Below are 13,463 nucleotides of genomic sequence, written 5' to 3' on the forward strand. Positions count from 1 at the left end.
GCATGTTTCCTCTCCCTTGGGATGAATTTCTGTTGTGCCACCCGAATAACCCCCTAAAACTCCTGCCATTGATGTTCCACCATCTTCCCTGCTAGGCTTCCCTTCCAGTCAACTCTGGCCAGCTCCTCCCTCAAGTTTTTGCAGTTACCTTTACTCAATTGTACAACCGTCACATCTGATTCCAGCTTCTCCTTCTCAAACTGCAGGGTGAATTCTATCATATTATGGTCACTAAGGGTTCCTGCACTTTAGGTTCCCTAGTCAAGTCTGCCTCATTACACATCACCAAATCCAGAATTGCCTGTTCCCCAGTGGGCTCTACCACCAGCTGCTCCAAAAAAACATCTCGTAGACATTTGACAAATTTATTTTTGTGGGAATTAATTTCATTCTTTATTAATAAGGCAATCCCGCTCCCCCTGCTCATCTGCCTGTCCTTTCAATGGGGCACATATCCTTGCATATTTAGATCCCGGCCCTAATCCCCTTGTAGTCATGTCGCTGTGATAGCCACAACATTGTACCCGCCAATTTCAATGTGCGCTACAAGCTTATTTACCTTGTTTTGTATATTGTGTACATTTAGATAGATACAAAAGCATATATTTATTATAGAAATATTATTAAAGGTTACGATACCCAGACTGTGCATCTGCTAAAGCTGTACTTAAGGTGTCATAAGAGTGAAGCAATAATTTATTCCAACCATTTACTTGGTTACAGATAAAGGGCTAATGGAATAGTATTTATATTTTGGATGGTACCCTGGGATATAGGTAATGTGACGGATTGTATTTAGTCCTAGATAAGCAGGGCATGGGCATCCCAGTGGGATACAGATGATGTAATTAATGGGAGGAGCCAGGTCTGCCTATAGTTTGCAGTTTTGCCAAATACTGTTAGGTTGAGCAGAAGGGTCTGACAAAACAAAAGTGTGCTGAATTTGCTCTTTATAGGGTCTCACTCCAAAAGTCTCTTTTGGACCGCAAGTAATTCTGTTTTGTTAACTTTATTTATAAATGGCATTTGAACTATCTTGGGTTTCTTGGTTGGAATATTTATAATGTGGAGATGCCGGCGTTGGACTGGGGTGAGCACAGTACGAAGTCTTACAACACCAGGTTAAAGTCCAACAGGTTTGTTTTGATGTCACTAGCTTCCTCAGGTGAGGAAGGAGCAGCGCTCCGAAAGCTAGTGACATCGAAACAAACCTGTTGGACTTTAACCTGGTGTTGTAAGACTTCGTACTGTGCTCACCCCAGTCCAACGCCGGCATCTCCACATTATAAATATTCCAACCAAGAAACCTAAGATAGTTCAAATGCCACATTATAAATATTCCAGACTTCGTACTGGAATATTTATAGTGAAGGTGTGGGACATGAGTTAAAATGTTTCCTTTTGTTTAAGAACTGTTTAACTGTTAATTGTAGAGTTATTTCTGTGATGTTATTTAGGTTAATACTGTGTTAAAAATACAGTTTGAATCAACCTAAAAGGGCAGCACGGTAGCATAGTGGTTAGCACAATTGCTTCACAGCTCCAGGGTCCCAGGTTCGATTCCCGGCTTGGGTCACTGTTTGTGCGGAGTCTGCACGTTCTCCCCGTGTGTGCGTGGGTTTCCTCCGGGGGCTCCAGTTTCCTCCCACAGTCCAAAGATGTGCAGGTTAGGTGGATTGGCCATGTTAAATTGCCCTTAGTGTTGAGTGGCGTTACTGGGTTATGGGGATAGGGTGGAGGTGTGGGCTTGGGTAGGGTACTCTTTCCAAGAGCCTGTGCAGACTCGATGGGCCGAATGGCCTCCTTCTGCACTGTAAAAAATTCGATGATCTCTATTTGGCAGTGGAATCAATCCTGGTGTAAAGTATCCTTCCCTCACAGTTTTACAAATTGCAAATTGTTGGGGTCTCTTGTCCGGTATCCTAACATAAATAGGGGAATGGCCCGATATCCTAACACAGGTTCATTCTGAAATTTCTCATCACTTACCATTTATTCATTTGTACAATCCACATTTTCATGACTAACCAAATGCTGCAATGTTTTGTTTCCACCCGCTTCCCCACCACCCTTTCAGCCACGAGGTGTTCAATATGTTTGAATCACAGACCAAAGGAATGGACAGGTACAGCACCGTCAAAGTGTCATGGAATGCCAATCGCTGCAAAAGCCGTTCAGCCTATCATCTTGCAGATATTGCCCGAAGTAGGGAAAAGGAATCATCTGGAGTGATCACATCCAATAAAACCACCGAATCACCCAGCTTTACCAGGTAAAATGGGGTCTGTACTCTCTGTGAGTGTCAACTTGGGCTCAGTCAGTAGAACTCCTGCCTTTGAATTTGTGGGTTCAAGATTCAGCCCAAAGACTTGTGTATGCCGTATGACACTTCAGAGCAGCATTCAGGGAGAGCTGCACTGTTGGAAGTGCCATTGATTGGATGAGATAGTAAACCGAGTTCCCATTTGCCCATTTAACTGTAAAAGTTGGAGATGGTGGTATAGTGGTACTGTCAGTGGACTAGTAATCCAGAGATATCCAGGGCAATGCCCTGGGGACCCGGGTTCGAATCCCACGATGGCAGATAGTGAAATTTGAGTTTAATAAAAGTCTGGAATTAAAAGTCTAATGATGACCATGAAACCATTGTTGATTGTTATAAAAACCTATCTGGTTCACTGATACCCTTTCGGGATGGAAATCTGCCATCCTTACCTGGTCTAGCCTACACATGACTCCAGAGACACAACAATGTGGTTGACCCTTAGCTGCCCTGTGAAATGGCCTAATAAGCCACTCAGTTCAAGGGCAATTAGGGATGGGCAGCAAATGATGGCCCAGCCAGCGATGCCCACATGCCATGAAACACGAAAGAGAAAGATCCCATCATACTATTTCCAATAACATTGGATCTTCTCCCTAGTATCCTGGCCAATATGTATTCATCAACCAACATCACTAAAACTGATTATTTGGTTACGTGTTTCATGACTGTGGGATCTTGCTGTGCAAATTTTGCTGCCTCATTTCTCATGTTTCATCAATGACGATCTTTCAAAAAAATTTCATTTTCTGGGAAGTGCTTTGGGATTTCCAGAGGATGTGAAAGGCTCAATGTTAATGCAAGTTCATCATCTGTGTTATTGTAAAGATGTACTCCCAGAGGTTTCTTAAGTTGAACAAGCAAACTTTATTTGCAAGCTTGCTTCATTAACTGCATGCTTTGAGTTAGTCCATAGCACACTAATTTTAACTAAGAAAAACTCCTCCCCTTGGAGGGACAGCCCACGCTAGATGTTGGTTGTTCAGTAAGGCTGGTCTTCAAGTGACAATTACCAGTTATGTCCAAACTTTGCCCTATATGTGATGGGAAATTGGTGGTGACTCTGGACATGCCTATCATCCCTTCCTTGTCTGGTTGCCTGGCAGAGCTGTAAAATACAGAGCAGATGAACAGAATGCATTTTTTAAAAAAACTTTAAAAATTTGCTGAGAGGGAACATCCATTGACATGGTTCTCTTCGGTTCTCAGCATGTTCCAAGATTATTAACATTTTTAAAGTGTTATGATAGAGGCAAATTTGCAGATCCAATTTTCATAAAGCAAGATCCCACAAACTACAAATATGATGAATGACCAGTTACTTTTGGTGAGGAAGAACTGTGGTTCATAACCACTCCCCTGCTCTTGTGTAAGCAGTGTGGTGGGATATTTTGCATTCAGTCAAACAGAGAAATGGGACTCAGTTGAATGCCCGTTCTGAACCACAGGGGGCGGGATTCTCTGATCCTGAGGTTAACTGTTGACGCCTTCGGAAATGCCGTTGCGTTTCTCGACGGCGTCAATACGGCCCCAGGATCAGCAATTCTGGCCCCTACAGGAGGGGCCAGCAGGGCACTGGAGTGGTTCATGCCGCTCCAGCTGCTGATCCGGCCGTGGAACGGGTGCCGGAGGATGCGCGCATGCGTAGTGGGTCCGGCGCGAACCCGCGCATGTGCAGTCCCACCGGCCTGATTTCTGTGCATGCGCGGTGTCTCCCTTGTCCGCGCCGGCCCCGACCCAACATGGCGCAGGAGTACAGGCGCCGGCGCGGAAGAAAGGAGGCCGGGAGACAGAGAGGCCGGCCCGCCGATCAGTGGGTGCCGATCGCGGGCCAGGCCACTCTGTGGAGAATCGTGTCCCGCGTCGGGGAGTCAGGTCGGTGTGGCTCGATTCGCGCGGCCCCCCGGCGACTTTCCGATCTGCCGCGGGGTCGGAGAATCCCGCCCAGGGCCTCTAAAAGAGCAGCATTCCCACGTTATGTACTGAGGAATCAACCTAGATTATTTCTCCAGTTACATAATGGGGAAGCTTCTAACTGAGGAATTACAACAATATCATTCATATAGCACTTTTATCCTCTCAGGAGTGTAATCAGACAAAAATTGGCACTGAGCCACATCGGGAATTTTAGGACGGATGATCTAAAACTTGGGTCAATAAGATTGGTTTCATGGAGCACCTTAACGTGTGAGGAGAAGTGGAGAGATTTATGGAGGAAATTCTTGCCCTTCGGACATAGTATGAGCATCAATGAAAGAGGAAAGGAAGTGGAGGGTGCTCAAGCGGCCAGAAAGGGAGAAACGCAGATTCTCCGACACAAGAGGGAAAGCAACCGAGCAAAGTTGATACTTCCAAATGGTCTCTTTTGTGAGTTGGACTGCAAAGGAGAATGAGGTCAAAATCAAAATGAAGCCATGTAAAGGAGGCAGAGTGATGGGCTAAGTCATGGTCTGTGCGTCTTTGTGAATGTTTATCGTCGTCTGACATATCATTGAGAATTTATGGATTGCAGGTCCATGTTTGTGGAAGAACTGGATCTGTTGGTGCTTGCTGCTGATGATGGAAATATTTACCTCTGGGGCTTTGATGACTCGCTTTCCAGTATTCTTAAGATGATGCCTTCAAAAAGAACCCAAGAGCAAGATAGGACAAGGGTGAGCGATCACATGGAGATGGACTGTTACATTTTAACAGATCAAAAGCAGGCAGTTCATGAATTGAGTTCTGGGGCAAAATTCTCCCCCAACGGCGGGATGTCCGCCGACTGGCGCCAAAGCCGGCGCCAATCAGATGGGCATCGCGCCGGCCCAAAGGTGCGGAAGGCTCCGCATCTTTGGCGGCCTAGCCCCAACATTGAGGGGCTAGGCCGACGCCGGAGGGATTTCCGCCCCGCCAGCTGGCGGAAATGGCGTTTGTTTCCCCGCCAGCTGGCGCGGAAATGCGGCGCATGCGCGGGAGCGGCCCTGTCAGTTTCCCAGCGCATGCGCGGGAGCGTCAACGGCCGCTGTCAGTTTCCCGCGCATGCGCAGTGGGGAGAGTCTCTTCCGCCTCCGCCATGGTGGAGGCCGTAGCGGAGGCGGAAGGGAAAGAGTGCCCCCACGGCACAGGTCCGCCTGCGGATCGGTGGGCCCCGATCGCGGGCCAGGCCACCGTGGGGGCACCCCCCGGGGTCAGATCGCCCCGCGCCCCCCCCCCAGGACCCCGGAGCCCGCCCACGCCGCCTGGTCCCGCCGGTAAATACCAGGTTTGATTTACGTCGGCGGGACAGGCAATTCCTGGGCGGGACTTCGGCCCATCCGGGCCGGAGAATCCAGCGGGGGGTCCCGCCAACCGGCGCGGCTGGATTCCCGCCCCCCGCCCAATCTCCGGGAGCGGAGACTTCGGCGGGGGCGGGGGCGGGATTCACGGCGGCCAACGGCCATTCTCCGACCCGGCGGGGGGTCGGAGAATGACGCCCCTGATGTTCGGTTTCCTGTCCTGGAAATTGATTGGTCATTTTTATTGGCGAGGGAGTTTTGTTTTTTCTTTTGATTGATTGATTAGTGTTAAAATACGTCTGCTTGCTTCTGACACATCACATTTAAACTTTCTAACGTGGGTCAAATTAAGTAATCTGGAGGTTCTTTGCAGTAGAACCACTGCCTTTGATTTCCTACCAGTGGAATGGAGGGGATTAACGATGCTTTAGCAATTTACATATTGCCAGTGATTAATGGGGGCTCATGTTTCTGTCAGGGCGCAGTGAAAGAATGCAGCAATGGGTGAGGAATGGAAGGCTCATAGAGTGACTGATGCTTTGGTGAATGCTTCGAGCAGAAATGAGGATTTTGAAGAAAAGGGATCCTAGGCAGTGTTTTGTTATGTTTCCTTTGTAACATAAGCGGCGTCCTTGTGTTGCATTTGTCAAGGAAGGTTGAGACGTGTAAATAACTTCAACTCATTTATTTACACTATGTACACTTTTATAACTTGAGTTCGACACTACTGCTAATCCTATTGTAGCTACCTAAACTGACTAACCAGCTGCTGTTTTCCACGTGGTGGGTGTGATAATGAATCAACCCTATGCCTCTCCTCACTGACTGTCTCCGCTGGCCGAAGGGGGCTGATCATGTGTGTGGTGTCCTTTATGTATGGATTGGTGTAATGCCCCCCTGTGGTCGTGTCACCTCCTTGTGTATCGTGAATGTCCATTGGTCGAGTGTGTGTGTGTGATGTTTCTGGTGCTCCCTCTAGTGTCTGTCTAGCTTACATGTATTTACAGAGATGCACATCACCACAGGCAGTAAGAGCAGGAATCCCCTTAAGTGGTTGGTGCAGACACTATGGAAGGAGGAGAGTACAACAGAACGAGACAGACAAAATTTGCCAAGTCCCTTTCATGATCTCAGGATGTCTCACAGCACAGCCAATGAAGAGCTTTTTTTGAATGTTAGAACATAGGGAAGCAGAGAAAATGGGCGTCATTCTCCGCCGGCGGGAGTCTCCGTTTTGCCGGCGCCCGGTTTCCCGACGGCATGGGGCTGCCCCACAATGGGAAACCCCATTGACCGGCCGGTGTAACGGAGACTCCCGCCGGCGGGTCGGGGCAGAAATGTGGCGGGGCGGGTAGGAGAATTTCGCTCAGTGTTTCTGCACAGCAAGTTCCACAATCAGCGATGGTGACAAGATTTTTGTTTCAATGATGTTGATTGAGGGATAATTATTGGTCGGATCCTCAGGTGAGCGAGTCAGGATAGGCACGTCACTCACCCAGTCCGCAGTTGTTGTCCGGATTAATATTGAGACTCTGGTGTCCAGCAAATAATCAATCTGAAATTAGGCCGCAGAATAACAATTTTTCAGGTACTACACAGTCTCCTCAGGATCCAAAATGGCGGTCAGGAAGCTTTTGCAGCATATTGGTTAAAGATAAACAAACTATCTCCAGCAAATGGGCAGTGATTAGCACAGCTGCCTCACGTCCCAGGTTCGATCCCGACTCTGGGTCACTGTCCGTGTGGGGTTTGCACATTCTCCCCGTGTTTGCATGGGTTTTGCCCCCACAACCCAAAGATTTGCAGAGTAGGTGGATTGGCCACGCTAAATTGCCCCTTAATTGGAAACAATCAATTGGGTATCTAAATTTATTTTAAAAAAAATGTTGAACATATATTCGGCACGGTGGCGCAGTGGTTAGCACTGCTGCCTCACGGTGCCAAGGACCTGGGATCAATCCCGGCTTCGGGTCACTGTCCATGTGGTGTTTGCACATTTTCCCCGTATCTGCTTGGGTCTCATCCTCACAACCCAAAGATGTGCAGAGTAGGTGGATTTGTCACACTAAATTGTCCCTTAATTGGAAAACATTTTTTAAAAAGATAAACAAAATATGTTCCTACCACAAGCCCAGGGCAAACAGTCAGACCATCGCACATGAGCTGAAAAGTGGTCATGCCTGCTTCACGTCCCAACTGCTATTTTAGTTTACTCTGAGGCAGCCAACTCCACATACTCCGGGAAAACAACCGTTAAACACTGCAGATTAAAAATAAGTAAATTACTTGCGACAAACAGCATCCTGCTCACTACCACTCCCAACCCGGAGACCCAGGCACTCTGAAGCCTCCAATTCTGAAACCCTGACCCCGGCGGCTTGTTGGTCTCGGGTTATGATTCTCACTTTGGGTATCTCAGTCTCGGAGTTTGTGAGAGGTCCTGGTTTCAAATCCCGAATGAGCCCTTGATGCTGTTTCCTCTGGACCTTATCACAGGTTTTCTTCATTTCCTTCTCGTGCAGAGGTGGTATTAGTTCACATGGAGTTTGGTTTGGGGGACGGCATGGTGGCACATTGGTTAGCACTCCCAACACAGCGCCAGGGACCTAGCTATGATTCCGGCCTTGGGTAACTGTCTGTGTGGATTTTTCACATCCTCCCATGTCTGCGTGGTTTCCTCTGGTTTTCTTGTTTCCTCCCACAGTCCAAAGATGTGCAGGTTAAGTGGGTTGACCATGAACAATACGTACGGTTACAGCGATAGAGAGGGTAGGTCTAGGTAGAGTGCTCTTTCAGCGGGTCAGTGCAGACTCGATGGTTCGAATAGCCTCCGGGTAGTGGAGAATCCTACCCCAGGTATTTACTCTTCAGCTCGCTGGTCCACACTGCCCAGGGTCCTGCTCCCAGGGACCCGTTCAAACTCCCCATTGGCCGGGGTTCACGTCAGTCACATGGTCAGTGATGCCATGCTACCACATCCCTCCCTTCTTACCTTCCATGATACATTTCCCAAAAACTGTGTACAAAGGTCACAATTGTTAACAGGGACAAGCAAGGAAAGAAAGTCGATTGGTCTGGAGCCCTGCGGGTCCTCCCGGACATCCCTAGTCCAACCACAGGCTCGGCACTCTTTTGGGGATCGAGTGTTCCACAGTCAATGCCACGTCAGACAGGACCACTTCAACAGTGGGTGAATTAGTCTGACCAGCCTCGACAGACACAGCTGGTTGAACAGAAGTGGAGCCCCTGGCCCCCTTTAGCTGGATGGAGTTACAGGAGTATTCATGGTGCTCTATGGCCTCATCGACTCCATGGTGGGGGTCACCGCCTCTCGACTCCTCAGGTGGTCGACGTGCTTCTTAATGGTCTTCCCGTTAACATCGACCACATAAGACACCACCCCGGCCAGGCCACAATCCGTCCTTCTAACCAAGACGAATTTGCTGTGAAATTATAGACCAAAACAGGGTCTCCCACCTGGAGCGACCTGTCTTCTCTCGGCTCTGACCACTGACTCTTCTGGAAGGCCTGATATGCCTCCACTCTCCTCGCCAAATTTGGAAATACAAGATCCAATTGGGTTCTCAACCGACACCCCATGAGCCGTTCAGCTGGTGTGACCCCCATGGTAGAATGGGGTGTTGAGTTGTAAAGCAACAAAAAAATTAACCAACCTCTGGCGAAGTGGTTTATTTAATTGCTTTTTCATGGCATTCTTGAGAGTGTGAACAGCCCACTCAGCCAGACCATTAGATACTGGATGATAGGGGGCTATCCTCTGTGTCGTATGCCATTTGCTCTCTCAAAATGCTGGAAGCATCACCAGGGAAGAGAGTGCCATTGACCAAAACAATTGCCTTAGGAAGCCCATGAATGGCAAACACTCAACGCAAGGCATGTAGCATAGCTGCTGAGGTAGTGTTCTCCATCTTCTGGATTGATAGTCACTTCAGGTGGGCATCCACCAACACCAAAAACATCTTGCCCAAAAACAAGCCCGCGTGATCCACATGAACCCTGGTCCACAGGTGATCTGGCCGTTCTCAAAGGTGAAGGCTGGTGGAAGGAATCAAAGACTGCTGCATCCAAATACTTTGTCTATGCCTAGCCACCAGACGTAACTGTGCTTCAACATCTTCATCTTTGTCTGTCCTGGATCTGAGGGCGGCACGATAGCACAGTGGTTAGCACTGTTGCTTCACAGCTCCAGGGTCCCAGGTTCGATTCCCGGCTTGGATCACTGTCTGTGCGGAGTCTACACATTCTCCCTGTGAGGGTTTCCTCCGGGTGCTTCGGTTTGCTCCCACAGTCCAAAGATGTGCAGGTTAGGTGGATTGGTTCTGCTAAATTGCCCTTAGTGTCCAAAAAGGTTAAGTTAGGTTAGGTGAGGTTACAGGGATAGGTTGGAGGTTTAGGCTTGAGTAGGGTGCTTTTTCCAAGGGCCAGTGGAAACCTGATGGGCCGAATGGCCTCCTTTTGCACTGTAAATTCTATGATTCTATTATAACTCTTGAAGGAAGGGCGCCCAAGCCTGAGGCAGGATGACCACCCGTGATCCACATGCTTTCTTCACATGTTGACTCATCTTGATGAGTGATGCTGGGCCTCAGCTGTTCAGCCTTCTCATAACGCCCACCAGACCGTATAATTTGTTTGTCCTTTGAAAGAATCTCTTTGGGTCTAGCTGCGGATGTGCCCTGCAGACGCTGGCAGGGTGTCTACAAAATTTAGGGCTAGTATGGAGTACTGGTGGTGGCGGAATGCTCTTAAGTCGTGGCAGACAACTAAATGCAACTGCAATAGCAATTTGCATCGCAGGCTGGTGTTGAAAAGTATACTTGTACACTGCCAACAGCAGGGCCCAACGCTGCATCCTTGCCAAGGCTATGGGCAATATGGGCTTATCTTCCCTCAACAGCCCAGTAATGGCTTGTGGTCAGTCACTATGTCGAACCGTTGACCGTGCACATACTGGTGAAATTTCTTCACACTGGATACAACCATTAATCCTTCCTCTCAATCTGGGAATAGTTTTGTTCTGCTTCAGAAAGGGTCCTTGAGGCAACGCGATAAGGATAAAACAGCCCCTATATAGTAAGGGAACGCATCACATGTCAGCACAATTGGTTTTCCTGGATCAAAATGCACCAAAATGTTTGAAGACTGCAATGCTTGATTCATGACTCAGAAGATTTCTTATTAAGGCTCCTTCCATTGCAATGGTACCAATGTTGTGGCTCGGTTTGAAATAAACCTTCAATAGTAATTGATGAAACCATTCAACGACTTAAGTTCGCTGACATTTATGAGTCCAGGGACATCTCGTATGGTCTTGAGCTTTTCTTCCAAAGGGTGGAACCTTGTTGTGTCAATGCAAACTCCTAGGTACGCCAATTCAGAGGCCTGAAAAGTACATTTCTAATGTTTTAGGCAGACCCCAGCATCACAAATCCTTTTTAATACTTCCTCTAGGCTGACTATCCACTACCTAGTCTTCTTCTGGCGTAGTGCTGGTAACTAGCATGTCGACAAGGTAAACCACGACCTTGGGAATCCCCCGGAGGAGATTTTCCGTTATGTGTTGGAAAATAGCACAGGCTGAAGTGTTGCTGAATGGTAGAGCCCTTTGTGGGTATTGATTGAAGCAAACTTCTGCGACTCCTCTGGCAATTCTAGTTGCAGATAGGTGTGACAGAGGTTATATTTTGAATAGGTGAGGCCACCTGCCAACTTGGTGTAGAGGTCTTCAATTCAGGGAATCAGATACCGATTGACCTGGGCAGCTTTATTTATGGTCATCTTAAGTTCCCCACAATTCCTTATTGACCAATCAAGTTTAAGGACAGGAACTATCGGCACTGCCCATTCTGAAAAATGAACCGGCTTGATTATACCCAGTTCTTCCAATCTCTTTAGCTCTGCTTCAATCTTCTGATGTAATGTGTACGTCACGGACTTGCCTCTGAAGAACTGGGGAGTTGAATCCAGATTGATATATATCTTGGCTTTTACACCCTGAATTCAACCCAGTTTTTCGTGGACGGCGTCTTCATACATCCTTATGACATCTTGGAGGGTACCGTGAGATATTTTGAAGACCTCCAGCCAGTTGAGCCTAATCTTCTGAAACCACTGTCTACATAACTGACTTGTCTATGTTCTTGCATGACAACCAAAGGCAGTTAGGCTTCCTGCCCTCTGTAGACCACTGGGGTATTGACTCTTTTGAGGATCTTCAAAATCTGTCTGGTGTAAGTCAGAAGTCTGGCTGTCATGCTCTTTAAGCTTAAAGATTGTGGCGGGTGTCCCATTGTGGGCATCCCCACACTGTCGGAAACTCCGTGGGCATGAGTGCGCTGCCGGTGAAGCAGAGGATCCCGCCGATGGAGAATCCAGCCCCGTGTTCCTGCATGTAGATAGTGGAAGGTTTGTTCATTCACTACAGTCACCAAAGCCCTGGTGTCGACTTCCATTTAAGGGATCTACCATTTATTCTTGACACAATTTCAATTGGAACTGTTTGACTCAATTAGACTGCATTCAACCGATGTATCAAATTCTCTTCTGCAGAACTCTTCTCCACTATGTTCAGTGGACTGCTGCTGCTGCTGTTTTTTTTTTGTAATGGCGCGCTTTGCCTTGCGCGGCAACTTGTTTGAATGAGCCTCCGTCAGTTGCAACAGTAGCACACAAACTTCCAAAAATGGGGGTTCCCCCGCACCACTTCCCAGCAACAATAGCAATCCACCTCATTTTCGATTTGAGGCCCTGATTCCTTCCCGCTCTTTGGGTTCCAGTCCTGCCCCAAGAACCGTGCTTGGCTCTGAGCTGTGCCTATTGATCCTGCCAACGATCTCGCAGTCATACCATCCCCTACTTGGTTAACCTTCCCTTCAGCCACACTTTGAAACTCAGTGGTGCATTTTCAGGCACACTCCGTCACCTGCTTTTTCCAACGTAATTGTGGTCGCCACCAGAAGCTTCTTCTGGCTATCAAAGTTACGAATCCCACAAACCAGCCAGTCATGCAACATGTCACTCAGCGCAGTCCCAAACTCTCAATGCTCAGCAAACTGGTGAAGCCTGGCTATGAAGGATGAGACAGAATTTTTATGGTCCCTCATTGCACAGTTAAACTTATAATGTTAGAGGATAATTGAGGGCCTTGGGTTGTAAAGTTCTTTAACTATTTCACTATCTGGTTACAGGTCTTCAAGTCAGGTGCCTCCAGAGCTATTAGGTTCCTAATCAAATTATAGGTCTGGGTTTGTAAACTGTCAGCCGTTTGATGTACCGACTCCATGATTCAGCCCCTTGATCAAATGGGTCTAGTTTCCCAATGCTAGGCATTCACGCTCACAGTTTAAATGATTCCGACTCTTACTGTAGCTTCTGTTTCCTCAACTGTTCTTCCTTCCCCCCTGGATTCACAACGACTGTGGGCTGCTATCAAAAATTATTACCTCATCGCCAATGTGGTGGCTTGAGACATAGACTGGAGGCGTCCAGTAGTTATGAAAAGGGTTTATTGATGAAAGGCATAGGCACTTAGATAACAGGCACAGGACAAGTCTTTATACTTCAGTTCCCTGGTCCACACTGCCCGGGTTCCTGCTCCCAAGGCCCCGCGCAAACTTCCCATTGGCCTGGGCTCATGCGTTCCCTTGGGATTGGCCCCAAGACAGTCAGTGGAGCTCACCTCTTTATGGGTCCGTGCTGCCACAACCCCGATCCAGAGTCTAACCACTCTCTCACAGTTGCAGCTGTTACTGCAAGCTTCTTCCTCCTGTAGCACCATCCTTGAAACTCATCTGTTAGGAACAGGGTATTAATCCTGCAGTGGAATATCCCTACTCTGTTTACTACAGAATGTAAGGGTAACC

General features: G+C 47.9%; 1 protein-coding gene across 1 annotated transcript in view; it reads left to right on the forward strand.

The window, feature by feature from the left end:
* Positions 1 to 13,463, forward strand: part of LOC140426773 (uncharacterized) — a 118,289-nt gene that overhangs the window by 49,437 nt on the left and 55,389 nt on the right. The window contains exons 9-10 of the mRNA XM_072511929.1: positions 2,078 to 2,272; positions 4,836 to 4,977. Of these exons, the coding sequence (XP_072368030.1) occupies positions 2,078 to 2,272; positions 4,836 to 4,977 (337 nt within the window). The remainder of the gene's footprint in view (positions 1 to 2,077; positions 2,273 to 4,835; positions 4,978 to 13,463) is intronic.

The sequence above is a fragment of the Scyliorhinus torazame genome, chromosome 7, assembly GCF_047496885.1.
Source record: "Scyliorhinus torazame isolate Kashiwa2021f chromosome 7, sScyTor2.1, whole genome shotgun sequence".
In the NCBI taxonomy this organism is placed as follows: domain Eukaryota; kingdom Metazoa; phylum Chordata; class Chondrichthyes; order Carcharhiniformes; family Scyliorhinidae; genus Scyliorhinus; species Scyliorhinus torazame.